Source organism: Pongo pygmaeus, chromosome 23, assembly GCF_028885625.2.
Source record: "Pongo pygmaeus isolate AG05252 chromosome 23, NHGRI_mPonPyg2-v2.0_pri, whole genome shotgun sequence".
NCBI lineage: Eukaryota > Metazoa > Chordata > Mammalia > Primates > Hominidae > Pongo > Pongo pygmaeus.
Window position 1 is genome coordinate 28,023,233 of NC_085931.1, and position 16,747 is coordinate 28,039,979.

General features: G+C 45.6%; 1 protein-coding gene across 2 annotated transcripts in view; it reads right to left on the reverse strand.

Annotated features, from left to right (window-relative positions):
• Nucleotides 1–1,415: 1,415 nt before the first annotated feature.
• ATP6V1E1 (ATPase H+ transporting V1 subunit E1) overlaps nucleotides 1,416–16,747 on the reverse strand; it is a 37,493-nt gene continuing 22,161 nt past the window's right edge. Inside the window, exons 5-9 of one of the 2 annotated variants that reach the window (XM_054469445.2) lie at nucleotides 11,529–11,618; nucleotides 10,466–10,534; nucleotides 7,459–7,553; nucleotides 3,778–3,865; nucleotides 1,416–1,983 (exon numbers count right to left, since the gene is read on the reverse strand). In XM_054469445.2, coding sequence (XP_054325420.1) covers nucleotides 1,921–1,983; nucleotides 3,778–3,865; nucleotides 7,459–7,553; nucleotides 10,466–10,534; nucleotides 11,529–11,618 — 405 coding nt within the window. In that variant the 3' untranslated portion in view covers nucleotides 1,416–1,920. The remainder of the gene's footprint in view (nucleotides 1,984–3,777; nucleotides 3,866–7,458; nucleotides 7,554–10,465; nucleotides 10,535–11,528; nucleotides 11,619–16,747) is intronic. The other variant, XM_054469446.2, reaches the window with a different exon arrangement.

Sequence of the window (16,747 nt, forward strand, 5' to 3'; positions counted from 1 at the left end):
CGAATCCCTGGATGGCTGAGGGGGCTGAGGCTGGCTCTGACTGGGCAGCCCAGCCCCTCCCCCAGAGCCCAGGATCTTGCACACCCTTCCCTGTAACCGAGGAACACTTTGAAATAAAGGTGAACGGTTAAAATCTCATCTGTTCATCAGTGGGTACAGCAGACAGGCTGCAGTGAATGGTATCACCATCTACTTTTCTACGTGCATTTCAAAACCAAACATTAAAAAGGGCCCAGAAGCAGACCCCCGTCACTCTTCAAACTGTTACTTATGGGGGTGGAGGAACACAGCCATAGGGAAATATCTGCTTGTTAGTGACACTGGGTTTTAAGCCTTGATTCTATCCCTTCGTAAGTGAATCGTCTTGAGGAGCTGAGTTTGCTGTGAGAGCCCTCCTCACGCACCTTGATTCCTCCCCCAAAGGCTGCTACAGGAGAAAGAATGTCACAGCAGCGGGGCCAAGTCCTAAGAAAATCAGCACCTGCTGCAGGAGCTGGTGTTTACAATAGTCCCACCTACTGTGAAACCCGGGCTAACGAGGAAGAGGATGGTGCTAAGGTGGTCAGCCTTGGGGGCCTCACTCTCTGTTATGAGAACTGCATTTGAGTATGGGCCCTGGAGACAGACCTCAGTTCAAGTCCCAGCTCCACCATGTACTAGCTCCAAGGCCCTGGGCAGCTCTTAGTCGTCACCTACGGAAAAATAAAACATGGGACAGGGAAGGAAGAACAGGGCCTCTGTGAAAGGATCTGGTTCCAGCACACAGTGACCTGCTCCAAAATAACTCGGTTTTTTGGGTCTGGCGCCGTGGCTCACGCCTGTAATCCCAGCACTTTGGGAGGCCGAGGCGGGCGGATCACGAGGTCAGGAGATTGAGATCATCCTGGCTAACACGGTGAAACCCCGTCTCTACTAAAAAATACAAAAAATTAGCCAGGCATGGTGGCGGGCGCCTGTAGTCCCAGCTACTCGGGAAGCTGAGGCAGGAGAATGGCGTGAACCCGGGAGGTGGAGCTTGCAGTGAGCCGAGATGGCACCACTGCACCCCAGACTGGGCGACAGAGCGAGACTCCATCTCAAAAAAAAAAAAAAAAGAAAAGAAAAGAAAGAGAAAAAGAAAAAAAACTTGGTTTTTCTCATTCGGGCAACATTAATAAAACTATTTCCTCAATAAAGCTGTGCAGCCCTTCTAGAGGCCACGTGGGGTGTGTGGAAGATCGCTGCTGGTGATGGGCTGGGAACAACGGGCAACAGCCCAGGGGACCCCCAGAGGGTTAACGGGTCCAGGTGCTGACAGCTGTCACCATCAAGTGCTATGGGGATTGGCAAAATACTTCTTTTCTAGGTGCCTCAGTAACAATTTGACTCTGTCAAAACCTAAATTTGTAGTGCCTTACACTAGAAATGACATTAAATCCGCATAACTCTTTTAATAAATAAAGCATATTCATGGCTTAGATTTTAAATCACATTTACAGATGAGGGAAAACTTCTAGGCCTAAACAGGTAACAGTAAAGCGACTACTGCTGGAAGGAGTGGTGTGCCACATGTGCCTTAAGCCTCAAGAGTGGGGACTGCAGGGCCAAACACCAAACACATCACCTTTAGGCCAGAAGGAGTGTGCAGACCCAGGAAGCCCATGCAACCACCATCTGCCCCCTCCCCTAGTGCTGCAGAACCAGCTGGACACTGTCTCACTTTCAGATGAACTGGAAGTGGATCCTGATCATATTACATGAAGCTTTCCACCATTGTGAACAATTAGGCAAGGCATGAGTGACAGAGGGGCATCGCTGATAAATACAGAGCAATACTGGGGCAGTGAAGAGGAAGCTACAGAGACATTCCTGTTTCTTCAAATATCAGAGGCTTCCACATCACAGCAGGAGAGCTGAGGATGAGCTCCACCTCCTGAAGGCTTAGTCCAAAAACTTCCTGTTGGCATTTGCACCAAACAAGGCTCCCCGGACTTCTGGCATCATCTGTGGAGAGAAAGTGTAATAAATACGCAATGTCAGCTGAAGAAGTTGTAGAGTGCTGCACATCTTTTTTTTTTTTTTTTTTTTTTTTGAGACGGAGTCTCAGTCTGTTGCCCAGGCTGGAGTGCAGTGGTGCATCTCCGCTCACTGCAAGCTCACACCATTCTCCTGCCTCGACCTCCTGAGTAGCTGGGACTACAGGTGCTTGCCACCACGCCTGGCTAATTTTTTTGTATTTTTATAGAGACGGGGTTTCACCATGTTAGCCGGGATGGTCTCGATCTCCTGACCTCGTGATCCACCCGCCTTGGCCTCCCACAGTGCTGGGATTACAGGCGTGAGCCACCGCACCCAGCCAGAGTGCTGCACATCTTAACCACAGGTGGAAAGCCATGAACCTCTACATGGCTGGGAAAGACTCACAAAGCCATGCACATCAAAGCCACCCTTTCTTTTCCTAAAGCACAGTAACACATTCCTTGGTGAGAAACTTAACTCTTCCCAAATCTGGGGTTCAGACTGCTTACAAAAGGGACACATTAAAAAAAAAAAAACAAAAAAAAATCTAAAGTCACTACTATCTCAGACTTAACTCATCATAATCATCTCACCACAATATGCTGGGTCACCTACACTCTTTCTTCAACAAACATTTACTGAGTGCCTGCTATGGCCACAGTAGCCGCAAAGAACACTTCCACTGCCAGCTTAGGCTGGAAGCACTTGCTACAGCCACTGATGAATCCTTAGGAGAACTTAACCCTGAACTTCCAAGGCTCGGCTGTCCAACAGGGCAGCCCTAGCTACAGGTGGTTATTGTGTGCTGAGAAACTGAATTTTTCAGTTTAATTAAATATCCATAAGTGAGTAGTGGCTATGATACTGGATGGGACAGCGGCTACTAGGAAACAATGTTCTGAGGTTTAAGTTACCAGAATATGAAAAAATCAAGGTGAAAGTGCTTTAGTTATAAGACAAGTATCTGCATAAACAGTAAACTGCATATCTAGGTCAAGGAATAACTAGGTTAGCAGCCACGGCAATAGACTACTAGAAGTCTAGAAGATGCCCAGCATTTTAGAACAAATGGAATTTTCCTGGCTTGTTTCCTAGAGTTCCTGTGTACAAATCTGGAAACATCTGAAAAGCCAGCAGCTTTATGATAATTCCTTTAAATAAGTATTTGTGTCTGAGCGCGGTGGCTCACGCCTGTAATCCCAGCACTTTGGGAGGCCAAGGCGGGTGGATCACCTGAGGTCAGGAATTTGAGGACAGCCTGGCCAAAATGGTGAAATCCCGTCTCTACTAAAAATACAAAATTAGCCGGGTGTGGTGGCTTGTGCCTGTAATCCCAGCTACTCGGGAGGCTGAAGCAGGAGAATCGCTTGAACCTGGGAGGTGGAGGTTGCAGTGAGCCGAGATTGCACTCCAGCCTGGGCAAAAAAGAGTGAAACTCCATCTCAAAAAAGCAAAACAAAACAAAAAAACACAAGTATTTGCTTTAGTTCCCATCATTCCTGTTAGAGAAAGAACTTGTCAGCACCTTACATGTAGTAAAATGTACATATTCGAATCCTAGGTCAACAAAACCCTTGTTCTGACCCCAAAGTCACTCTCATGTAAATGTTACCACCTCAGCAAATGCTACTACATGCCCAATTCTCATTCTTTTTGAGAAAATGTCCAAAACTGTGGAAAGACAGCAACAAATCCCAAATACCAGTGAATGGACACGTGTTCTCTGTCCCACTTCAAAGTAACAGCAGACCAACTACCAAGAAGTACCCCCACACTCACCTGCTGGGCTATGAGATCCAGCCGGCTTTCCAGGGTGTTGGAAACCTTTATTTTACGATCCCCATTATAGATCTCAACTCCACCAGCTCTGCAAAAAAAAAAAAAAGCACAGGAAATAATCACTTTCAAAGACTTGAGAAAGATACATGGTACCCTTTACTCCCGCAGACGAATGCCCTTGTCTCGGTGTGTAGACTGCGCAACCTAAGCAACAGGCTTGAAAGGAACTGAAAAAGCTTCTGAAGATGTAACGCACAGTTGGTTTCAGGAAACCCCAGTCCCTGCCCAGATGTCCATATATGAACAGTGTAGTATTATATGAAACAGTGTAGTATTTGCATACAACCATCACACATCCTCCCCTATATTGCAAATCATGTCTACGGCACTTAAAATAGCTAATACAATGCAAATGGTTGTTATACTGTAGTGTTTAGGGAGTGAAAAGAAAAAGTTGGTTGAATTCACAGGTGTGGACCCCAAAGATACAGAGAACTGACTGTATTCATCTCAATAACTGTCATTTACCAAGTGACACTATGTGTCAATTTGTTTTTTTTTGAGACTCGCTCTGTTGCCCAGGTAGGAGTGCAATGGCGCGATCTTGGCTCACTGCAACCTCCGCCTCCCGAGTTCAAGCAATTCTGCATCAGCCTCCGCAGTAGCTGGGATTACAGGCACCTGCCATCATGCCTGGCTAATTTTTGTATTTTTGTAGAGACGGGGTTTCACCATGTTGGCCAGGCTGGTCTCAAACTCCTGACCTCAGGTGATCCACCCACTTCTGCTTCCACAAGTGTTGGGATTATAGGAGTGAGCCACCGCACCCAGCCTGTGTCAATTTGATTTTATGTTACAAAACCTGTTTTAATTATCACAGCCAGCCCTCCCCAACAAAATGAAAAAGAGGATTTCATCTCAGTTTGCAAATCACTCAGTCCTCATCTGAATGTTTTCTTAAGCCCAATCCTGCTCATTACTGATGAGGCCCTATCACGACTGCATGTGCCTGATAAAAGATGCCACTGCTGGCCGGGTGTGGTGGCTCACCCCTGTAATCCCAGCACTTTGGGAGGCCGAGGTGCTCCCAAACTCAAGTTTGAGGTCAGCCTGGCCAACATGGCAAAAGCCTGTCTCCACTAAAAATACAAAAATTAGTTGGGCATGGTGGGGCGTGCCTGTAGTCCCAGCTACTTGAGAGGTTGAGGCAAGAGAATTGCTTGAACCCAGGAGGCAGAGGTTGCGGCAAGCCAAGATCACACCACTGCACTCCAGCTTGGGTGATAGAAAGAGACTTGGACTCAAAAAAAACAAAACAAAACAAAAAAAAGAGGCCAGGTGTGGTGGCTCACGCCTGTAATCCTAGCACTTTAAGAGGCCGAGGTGGGCAGATCATGAGGTCAGGAGATTGAGACAATCCTGGCTAACATGGTGAAACCCCGTCTCCACTAAAAATACAAAAAAAATTAGCCAAGCATGGTGGTGGACGCCTGTAGTCCCAGCTACTCGGGAGGCTGAGGCAGGAGAATGGTGTGAACCCGGGAGGTGGAGCCTGCAGTGAGCCGAGGTCACGCCACTGCACTCCAGCCTGGGTGACAGAGCGAGACTCTGTCTCAAAAAATAAATAAATAAGTAAATAAATAAATAAGATAAAAAATGCTATGAGGTTAGTGCTAATACGTCAATTTACAGGTAAGGGAATCAGGGCTCACTGCTATGGTTTGAGTCTGTTCCCTCAGAAACTAATGGTGAAATTTGATTCTCAATGTGGCAGTGTTGGGAGATGGAGCATAGTAGGAGGTGTTCAGGGCTCAGGGGCAGATCCCAAGGCAATGAATTGTGGCAAGGGCCTGGATTCTAGCTCCAGCAGGACTCGACTGTGAGCAGAGGGTGGGCTGGTATGATAGGGAGACTGGTTCCCTAGGCTCTCTGGCCTCCTCTCTCACCATGCAGTCTCTATGCACACACCCACTCCCCTTCCACCTTCTGCCATGAGTGGAAGCAGCCTGAGGCCCTCACCAGATGCAGCTGTCCAATCTTGAACTTTACAGCCATGAGAATCATGAGCCAAATAAACCTCTTTTCTCCATGAATTACCCAGCCTCGGGTATTCTGTTATAGCAACACTAAATGGACTACACCACTCAGTGAAACTGAATAAACGAGTCCAAGATTACCCAGGTAGTAAGTGGCAGAATGAGGAATCAAACCCAACTCTGACAGCAAATCTTATGAGTTTATATACCTTTTCCATTTACAGAGCATTTTCATATGTACTCTCATCTTTTTTTCTTCACTGCATGAAACAAAAAAGCAAAAAGCAATGATCCTATTTTACATACGATGAATTCAGTCTCCAAGTCCCATAGTAGCAAAAGGCCAAGATAGGACTCAAATCTAGGTCTTACATTCCTAAGTCTGATAATCAACTAACTTCAAAATGTGTCCAAGGCACCAGGCGCGGTGGCTCACGCCTGTAATCCCAGCACTTTGGGAGGCCGAGGTGGGCGGATCACAAGGTCAGGAGATTGAGACCATCCTGGCTAACATGGTGAAATCCCGTCTCTACTAAAAATACAAAAAAATTAGCCAGGCGTGGTGGCAGGCGCCTGTAGTCCCAGCTACTCAGGAGGCTAAGGCAGGAAAATTGCTTGAACCTGGGAGGCAGAGGTTGCAGCGAGCCAAGATCATGCCACTGTACTCCAGCCTGGGTGACAGAGCAAGACTGTCTTTAAAAAAAAAAAAAAAGTGTCCAAGGGACTTTCTTCAATGTTAGTCAGTAGTGTGGCTAGGTGGCCTCGGACAGGCCAGTGAAATCGAGAAAATGACACTGGCTCTCCCCTTGTCAGGAGTTTCTACTGCCTACCCCAACTACGCGAAGCTTATTAGGGACACTGATCCCAGAAATGTTCTGTCATTTCCTCACAGTCATAAAAATACCACTCATATCTGCAATTCTATCTCTAAGGAACATAACTACTAGGCATACACAATTCTTGTTTAGATAACTATTACTTAGAAGGAGGGAGTATCTACCTCAGCATCCAATACAGAGATCTGGTCCTAGCTTTCATTCTGGGGGCCACCTCCCCACAAAAGGAATGCAGTGACCAGAAACCAGACTTTTTTTTTTTTTTTTTGAGATGCAGTCTTCCTCTGTTGCCATACTGGAGTCCAGTGAGTGGCGTGTTCTTGGCTCACTGCAACCTCCGCCTCCTGGATTCAAGCAATTCTCCTGCCTCAGCCTCCTGGGTAGCTGGGACTACAGGCGCGTGCCACCACTCAGCTAATTTTTGTATTTTTAGTAGAGACAGGACTGGACTGTGAGCAGAGGGTGGACTGGTATGATAGGGAGTCTGGCTCCCTAGGCCATGTTGGCCAGGATGGTCTCGATCTCTTGACCTTGTGATCTGCCTGCCTCGGCCTCCCAAAGTGTTGGGATCACAGGCGTGAGCCACCGCACCCGGCCAAACTAGACTTTTGGAGTATATTTAGTCAGCCAACAAGGGAGAGCAAGAGAGCGCTGCGAGAACAACAGGAACAGCTCCAAGTAGAACACACCACAGCTCTAGCCTTGTGTCTAAGAGTGCGTTGGTGAAAATACCATTTAAAAAAGGCCCAGTATAAAGGCCACTCTCCCAGGGAGAGAAGGTAGCTGTTAGCAGCAGGAATACTCCTTACATGTCTTCAGGCAGGTAGGACTCCTGGTCAATTTGGACATCAACATCATTTTTGGTGGCAATTTTGTACATAGGGATTGCCTTCTGCACCGCAGCCTGGAAATACAGAACATAATGAGAGGTGTCACTAGAAACTATGAAGCGGGTATCCAAAAACTCAACAGACTATACAAGCAAGGATACTTCCATTTATCCCATGTAAAAGAACAGAGCCACCGCTGGTGGGAATGTAAAACAGCATGGCCACTGAGGAAAAATGACAGTCTGCACACAGGAGGGAAGAGATGCGAATGGTTTCTGTCAAGATTTAACAGGGCTTGGAAGGTGATTAAACATACCAGAGGCAGTTATTAGATTTGAAGCATGGATCAGCAGGAGGAAGATACATTATTCCCCCCAAATGAGAGTGTTAGAAGCTGGGGGTAGGTAAGGAGAGAAGGGAGGGAAGAGAAGTTTGGCTGCTGACATGAGCTTAAACTGGCAGTTGCAGATGAGGGCGAGACAGCAGGCACCAGAAACAGCGGTGCCATGCCATACCCATAAGGATGGTTCTGATCAAAATAACAGTATAACAGGTCCTCAAAAAATGAAGTACAGAATTACCACATGATCCAGCAACTCTACTTCTGGGTATACAGACAAACGGATAGAAAGCAGGACAGATACCCGTATACCCATGTTTGCAGCAGGATTATTCACAACAGCCAAAAGGTGGGAGTAACCCAAGTGTCCAGTGACAGATGAATGGATAAACACAACGTGAGGCATCCATACCGTGGAATATTATTCAGCCTTACAAAGGCAGGCCATTCTGACCCACACTACAGGGACCTTGAAGGCATTATGCTAAGTGAAATGCAACAGTCACAAAAGGACAAATACTGAATGTTTCCACTTATATGAGGTGAATGAGGGAGAAGAGAAGAGAAATAATGGAGAGTTAGTGTTTAATGAGCACAAAGTTTCAGTATGGGAAAATGAAAAGTTCTGAAGATAGATGGTGGTGATGGCTGCACAATATTGTAAATGTACTTAATGGCACAATGTACGGTTAAAATGGTAAATGGTGTGTGTATTTTACCATAATTAAAAAAAAAAAGAAAGGCTGGGCGCGGTGGCTCACACCTGTAATCCCAACATTTTGGGATTACAAACCCTGTCTCTACTAAAGATACAAAAAATTAGCCAGGCATGGTGGCGGGTGCCTGTAATCCCAGCTACTTGGGAGGCTGAGGCAGGAGAATTGCTTGAACCCAGGGGGTAGAGGTTGCAGTGAGCCGAGATCGCACCATTGCACTCCAGCCTGGGCAACGAGAGGGAAACTCCATCTCAAAAAAAAAAAAAAAAAAGGAAACTAGATCCCTGGAAAAAAAGATAGAAGTGAGTTTTTACAGCCAGGTGCGGTGGCTCATGCCTGTAATCCCAGCACTTTGGGAGGATGAGGCAGGTGGATCACCTGAGGTCAGGAGTTCGAGACCAGCCTGGCCAACATGGTGAAACCCCCTCTCTACTAAAAATACAAAAATTAGTCAGGCGTGGTGGCGCACGCTTGTAATCCCAGCTAGTCTACTCGGGAAGCTGAGGCAGGAGAATGGCGTGAACCCGGGAGGTGGAGGTTGCAGTGAGCCGAGATCATGCCACTGCACTCCAGCCTGAGCAACAGAGCAAGAATCCGTCTCAAAAAAAAAAAAGAAGTGGGTTTTTACTGCTATCTTGCAATTAGTGTGGTGGACATAATTAATAAAGTCTTGTCTTTGAACAACATTGTGCACACTCAAGTAGCCATGTAAATCCTTTCTTGGAAGAGCTGAAGAACACCCACATTTCTCTCTGACAGTATTACTTTGTTGAACAAATCAATGCATCTATTCAAGAGTTCCTTGTTTTCAAATCTAATGCAGCACCACTTTGGAGAGCTAATCACCAATTCTGGACACTGATACTGTAGAAGTTTCAAGAAAAAGCTTGCTTGGCACCCAGAAATATCATGGTGTTATCTAGGGAAGGCTAGTGAGCAACTTAAACCTCCCTCCACCGAATGCTATCACCTTGGTGAATTCTCCATTATGATGTTAAGCTCTGTTTTACAGGTTAATAAGTAAGGCTGTCAGCATAAACACGGACTTGGGTTACTGAGATGGTTTCTAACCTCTTATTATAGTGGAGAATGTACAGTTAAGGAGAATGAATATTTATGTTCTCTAGCTGGCACACTTTCTTTCCTAGTGGACAAGTAACTTAAGGAGACAAATTATAATAAAAATGCAAATAGGCCAGGCACAGTGGCTCACGCCTGTAATCCTAGCACTTTGGGGGACCGAGGCGGGTGAAGAACTCAGATGCAGAGCTGACCAGCCTCTTTGGGTGCCCACATTCTTCCTTTAGGTACAGGAACACACTGAGTGAGGTCAGAGCTCAGCCTTGCTTGTCTGGCAATAGGCTACCTCCTAAGATGGCACTGCCTATCTTTGTTCCAACCCAAAGTGCTGTTTCCATTATTTGATTTTTAGATTACAGTATTACCAAGTTCCTAGAAAGAAAGGAAGGTACTAGCTTGGATGGCAACTTGACTCTTAAGAAAACAGATTACAGGCGGGCTGGGCACGGTGGCTCACACCTGTAATCCCAGCACTTTGGGAGGCCGAGACGGGTGGATCGCAAGGTCAGGAGTTCAAAACCAACCTGGCCAACATGGTGAAACCCTGTCTCTACTGAAAAATAAAAATACAAAAATTATTCGGGCATGGTGGCATGCGCCTATAACCCCAGCTACTCGGGAGGCTGAGGCAGGAGAATCGCTTGAACCCGGGAGGCAGAGGTTACAGGTGAGTGGAGATCCCGCCATTGCACTCCATCCTGGGCAACAGAGTGAGACTCCACAAAAAAAAAAAAAAAAAAGAAAAGAAAAGGAAGGAAGGAAGGAAAAGAAAGAGAGAGAGAGGGGAAGGAAGAAAGGGAGGGAGGAGGGAGGGAGGGAGGAAGGGAAAAAATTATCCTAAGTTCTTTACCTTTACCAGAGGGAAATCTTGTTTCCTGCAACGAACAATCATTCGGGGCTCCAGCAACTGGTACAAACCCTGGAAGAAACAGTCGATACAATCAGTAGAAAATGCAAACTATAAAATAAAGCAACAGGCCGGGCACAGTGGCTCAGGTCTGTAATCCTAACACTTTGGAAGGCCAAGGCGGGAGGATTGCCTGAGCTCAGAAGTTCAAGACCAGCCTCGGCAACAAGGCAAAACCCCATCTCTACTAAAAATACAAAAAATTAGCCTGGCATGATGGTATGTGCCTATAATCCCACCTTACTCAGGAGGCTGAGGCAAGAGAATGGCTTGAACCCAGGAGACGGAGGTTGAAGTAAAAAGAGATGATGTCAATGCACTCCTGCCTGGCTGACAGAGTGAGACTCTGTCTCCAAAAATAAAAATAAAATAAAATAAAGCAATAGTAAAATAAGATGCTTCTACAGTTCTTTCATTTAGGTTGGAAAAATTTCCCCTGCTAAGTTCCACTAACAGATGGCATATACCACATGAGACCATGGAAAAATCTATCTATCCCAAACCAGATAAATGAACCCAAACCTTTGGTGGTAGAAACAAAATTCATGCAGACATCTTATATTACATCAACCAAGCTGAGGACAAATATTATTGTAATTAACATAAGTAAAATAAGGATTCACAGCTCAGCAGTAAACAATTAAAACATATACAGTGTTTGGTCTGAATCCTAAATCTAAAGCAAGTATTTTAGTGGCAAAATCAAATTAAGGGAATTTAAAGCTAGCCATTGTAAGCAAATTTGACTCTTAAGTCATGTAAGACTACATAATTGAGTAGTAGGCCTGGAAGTCTTATCCAACCAGACAGATTTACTATTTTCCTATGCAGCACACATTTTAGATATGGTCAAGAGTGAAAGTAAAAAAGCTAAAAGAAAAAAAAAAGGGTGAAAGGAAAAAAACTATGATGAGAAAGCAGGAAAAAATAGAGCTGGTATCTAATAGGCATTCTAAATTTTCTCAGAACTGTGGCTATCAACAGTAGATCTGGTCTATGAGGGTACCTGGAGAACCAGTCCATCCAGCAGTACTTGGTACCTGGTTGTATCTTTTACCACCTTGCTGAGTCTCTGTTTTGCTTCATTTAGTAGGTCCTACAAAGATTAGAAAAGATAAAAGTTATCTACACATCTGGGCAGTCGGCTCAGAACCCACTGTGAGGCTGATTCTGGCTCATGCTCAGCTGCCTCACATTTTATTGCTGGATTTTCATTCAACACACATTCCCTGAGATCTGAGATAAAGCAGGGGCTGTGCTGGGTACATGGAAGCATGCAACATGGTCTCTGCTCCCAGGGAGTCCACGGCCTAGCAGAGAATAGCTCAGGTAACCATCAGTTCAGAAACCGACACACGTGACTGACATGGAAAGATGCGCGCGATGTAACTTTGAAAAGCAAGCTATTAAACGGTTATACAAGATGACCCCATTTTTTTTAAGGAAAAAAACCAGATGTCTGGCTATAGATTGAAATACCAACAGTCTACCTTTGGAAGGCTAGATTACGAATAATTTCAATTTTGTTTGTTTGTTTTTGAGATGGAGTTTCGCTCTTTTAACCCAGGCTGGAGTACAATGGCGCAATCTCGGCTCACTGCAACCTCCACCCATGGGTTCAAGCAATTCTCCTGCCTCAGCCTCCTGAGTAGATGAGACTACAGGCGCCCACCACCACGCCCAGCTAATTTTTGTATTTTTAGTAGAGACAAGGTTTCACCATGTTGGCCAGGCTGGTCTTTAACTCCTGACCTCAGGTGATCCACCTGCCTTGGCCTCCCAAAGTGCTGGGATTACAGGCATGAACCACCGCACCCAGCCCTCGTTGTTTGTTTTTGAGACAGGGTCTTGCTCTGCTGCCCAGGCTGCAGTGCAGTGATATAATCATGGCTCTCTACAGCCTTGACCATCCAGGCGCAACTGATCTTCCCGCTTCAACCTCCTCAACATCTGGGACCACAGGCATGTACCACTATACCTAGCTAATTTTTTTTATTTTTTATAGAGATGGAGTCTTGATATATTACCCAGGCTGCCCTTGAACTCCTGGCCTCAAGCAATCTTCCCACCTCTATCTCCCAAAGTGATGGGATTACAGGAGTGTGCCAACATATCCAGCCTCAATTTTCTTTGTTAGTTTGTATTTTCTAATCTGTCTCCAATAAACACTGACTTCTATAATAAAAATGACTAAAATAGGAATACTATCAGGAAACAAATCTCATATGGCTGAGAACACACTGGATATCACTTGTTAAGTAATAAGGCTTAAGGGCTAAAAGAAAACTCAAGTCTTTTTTTTTTTTTTTTTGAGACAGTCTCGCTCTGTCTCCCAGGCTGGAGTGCAATGGCACGGTCTCGGCTCACTGTAACCTCCGCCTCCCGGGTTCAAGTGATTCTTCTGCCTCAGCCTCCCAAGTAGCTGGGACTACAGGCGCGCACCACCACACCCAGCTAATTTTCTTGTTATTTTTAGTAGAGACAAGGTTGCACCATGTTAGCCAGGATGGTCTTAATCTCCTAACCTCGTGATCCACCTGCCTCAGCCTCCCAAAGTGCTGGGATTATAGGCGTGAGCCACCGTGCCCAGCTGAAACTATCACGTTTAATAGCAACCCATGCAGACAACTCAACCACTGTAAATACCTTCCTAATATAAATATATGATATAAAAGTATATAAGCCAATGAGCAGGTGACAGCTGGGACTCAATCTAGAATGGTCTGACTGCAAACTCTTCCCTGCCTTCTAGTCTAATGCCCATCTGCTCAGGCCCAAGGGAAAGAATCAGCTGGTGGGACCTGCCAGCAGCAGCACAGGGCAACTGCTGCTCACGTCTTCTCTCCCTCAGGCCATCACTTAGCCTTCACAGTGGGATCTGTCTGAAACTTATTCACCCATTTTCACACCTACTAAGTGCAAATATGCCCAGATTGAAAAAAAAAAAAAAAATCAGGAGCACCCATGTTAAGATCCAATTATTATTATTATTATTTTTAAAGACTGAGTCTTACTCTGTTGCCCAGGCTGGGATGCAGCAGCACAATCTCGGCTCACTGCAACCTCCACCTCTCAGGTTCAAGTGATTCTCCTGCCTCAGCCTCCCAAGTAGCTGGAATTACAGGTGTGCACCACCGTGCCAGGCTAATTTTTGTGTTTTTACTAGAGACGGGGTTTCACAGTGTTGCCCAGGCTGGTCTTGAACTCCTGGACTCAAGCAATCCACCCGTCTCAGCTTCCTAAAGTGCTAGGATTACAAGCATGAGCCACCGCACCCAGCCAAGTTCTAATTTTTAAATGTTTTTCTGTGTGTTTTTTGTAGAGACAGGGTTTCACTATGTTGCCCAGGCTGGTCTTGAACTCCTGGGCTCAAGTGATCCTCCTGCCTGGGCCTACCTAAGTGTTAGGATTACAGGCATGAGCCACCATATCCGACTTTTATACATACATACATACGCGTGCACACACACACACACACGTTTTTTTAGAGACGGAGTTTCACTCTTGTTGCCCAGGCTGGAGTGCAATGGCGCTATCTGGGACACTGCAATCTCTGCCTACCAAGTTCAACTGATTCTCTTGCCTCAGCCTCCCAAGTAGCTGGGATTATAGGTATGCGCCACCACGTCCGGCTAATTTTGTATTTTTAGCAGAGACGGGGTTTCACCATGTTGGTCAGGCTGGTCTCGAATTCCTGACCTCAAGTGATCCATCTGCCTCAGCCTCCCAAAGTGCTGGGATTACAGGTGTCAGCCACCGTGCCCGCCCCATGCCCATGTTGTGTTTTCTAATAAAAAGTAAAATAGATTAAAAGACCTCAAGAGCATGGCCTAAGTATTTTATTACGGCATAAAATATGAATGGTGCTGCCCCTCTGTAGACTAAGATACAGTGATGGTATACCCAATTTGGTTTTTTGTTTACCTAGAAACAGACTAACCACCTACAGTGAGTTATTTGCAGATAAATACTTTTTTTTTGTTTGCTTTTTTGGAGACAGAGTCTCGCTCTGTTGCCCAGGCTGGAGTGCAGCAGCATGATCTCAGCTCACTGCAGCCTCCACCTCCCGGGTTCAAGCGATTCTGCAGAGAAATACTTGCATAACTCTTATTTAGTCATTAGAATGCTTTCCCTCCCCCAATTAGAAAAATAAACCATTTGTTTTTTTTTTTTTTTTGAGACGGAGTCTTGCTCTGTTGCCCAGGCTGGAGTGCAGTGGCGCGATCTCGGCTCACTGCAAGCTCCGCCTCCCAGGTTCACGCCATTCTCCTGCCTCAGCCTCCCGAGTAGCTGGGACTACAGGCGCCCACCACCATGCCCCGCTAATTTTTTGTATTTTTAGTAGAGACGGGGTTTCACCATGTTAGCCAGGATGGTCTCGATCTCCTGACCTCGTGATCCGCCCGCCTCAGCCTCCCAAAGTGCTGGGATTACAGGCGTGAGCCACCACGCCAGGCCATTTGACTTTAAGCCCCAAATGCAAAGATTCCAAATACCAAGTGATAAATATAGTTTCTGTCTTTAGAAACTTTTAACACTTAAACATTATTTATTTATTCTAAGATTTTGGTTTATAATACATATTCTGTCCCCAAAACAAACAAGATTTAATGCCATTCATTGGTCAATGAATCATACTTTCACTCATTTATAATTGTAAGTAAAGTTAAATAGAACACACCACTTGTTAAATGGAGAAAAAGTAATCATACTGTATGATAGTTATTTTAAAGAAACATTATTATTATTATTTTGAAGACGGAGTCTCACTCCGTCACCCAGGCTGGAGTGCAGTGGCCCGATCTTAACTCACTGCAACCTCCACCTCCCGGGTTCATGCAATTCTCCCACCTCGGCCTCCCGAGTGTTACAGGCGTGCGCCACCTCACCCAGCTAATTTTTGTATTTTTAGTAGAGATGGGGTTTACCATGTTGGCTGGGCTGGTCTTGAACTCCTGACCTCAAGTGATCTGCCCACCTCGGCCTCCCAAAGTGCTGGGATTACAGGTGTGAGCCACCATGCCCAGACTCAAAGAAACTTTAAAATGCAGTCTTTAAAATGCAGTCTTTAATGGGAGGCATAGGTGGGAGGACTGCTTGAGCCCAGCAGTTTGAGAGCAGCCGGGGCAACAGAGTGACACCTCGTCTCCGTAAAATTAAAAAAACAAAAATCAGGTGAGTGTGGTGGTGAGCACCTGTAGTCCCAGGTACTAGGGAGGCTGAGGTGCAAGAATCCCTTGAGCCCAGGAGTTTGAGGCTGTCGTGAACGATAATCATACCACTGCACTCCAACCTGGGCAACTGTGTTTTTAAGGCCGAAGAGAAAGCACAGCCTCAGCCACATGCGGTGGCTCACGCCTGTAATCCCAGCACTTTGAGAGACCGAGGCGGGCTGATTACTTGAACCCAGGAGTTTGAGGCCAGCCTGGGCAATAGAGTGAAACTCCATCTCTACTAAAAATGAATTTCGTATTTAGGCTTGGGTCCCATCTCCAAAATATCTTATTATGTATATGCAAATATTCCAAAATCCAAAAAATCTGAAATCCAAAAAACTTCTGGTCCCAAACATTTCAGACAAGGGATACACACCCTGTCTATAAGACATCTGGCTGAAAGAACTCTTAGCTCCTCCCCACCAAAAGAGCCCTCTAACGTTTTTCCTCTTTGTGCTGGAATCACTCTATCCACACTGGTCACACAGACACGGATAGACAGTCCGAGTATGGAGACGAGGCTACTCCAGTAAATTAAGTAATGCCAACTTGTGGAGTGTGCCACTAGCCATTTGTATAAGGCATCTACTATGGAAAACAGGGAAACGGTAATTAAGGAGTTTTAAAAGGCCAATTCGTTTAGTCTAAATAAACTAAACTCTAGCTAAGCAGGCTAGAACCTAATTGATATAAACTGTATTATCCCTTGTCTGAAGCATGCCTGTCCACTATGTCACCACGGGGGAGAAAGGTAAATTATGATCAATAATTACCATCCGTGTGATAAGCTACTAACATCCCAGTGACACCCTCTGATGTGATTCTAACCTCAAATAACTTTCTGGTTATAATCTGGCTCCTCATGTAGCTTTTCCACAGCAACATGTGTCTCTCACTGTAAACTACTGCAGTTCACATGTGGGCTTATTTGTATTTTATGAGTTTGGAAGGGAAAATCTGCCCAACTGAACCTAACTGCCCTGAGGATTCTGAAAATATTAGGAGTTTC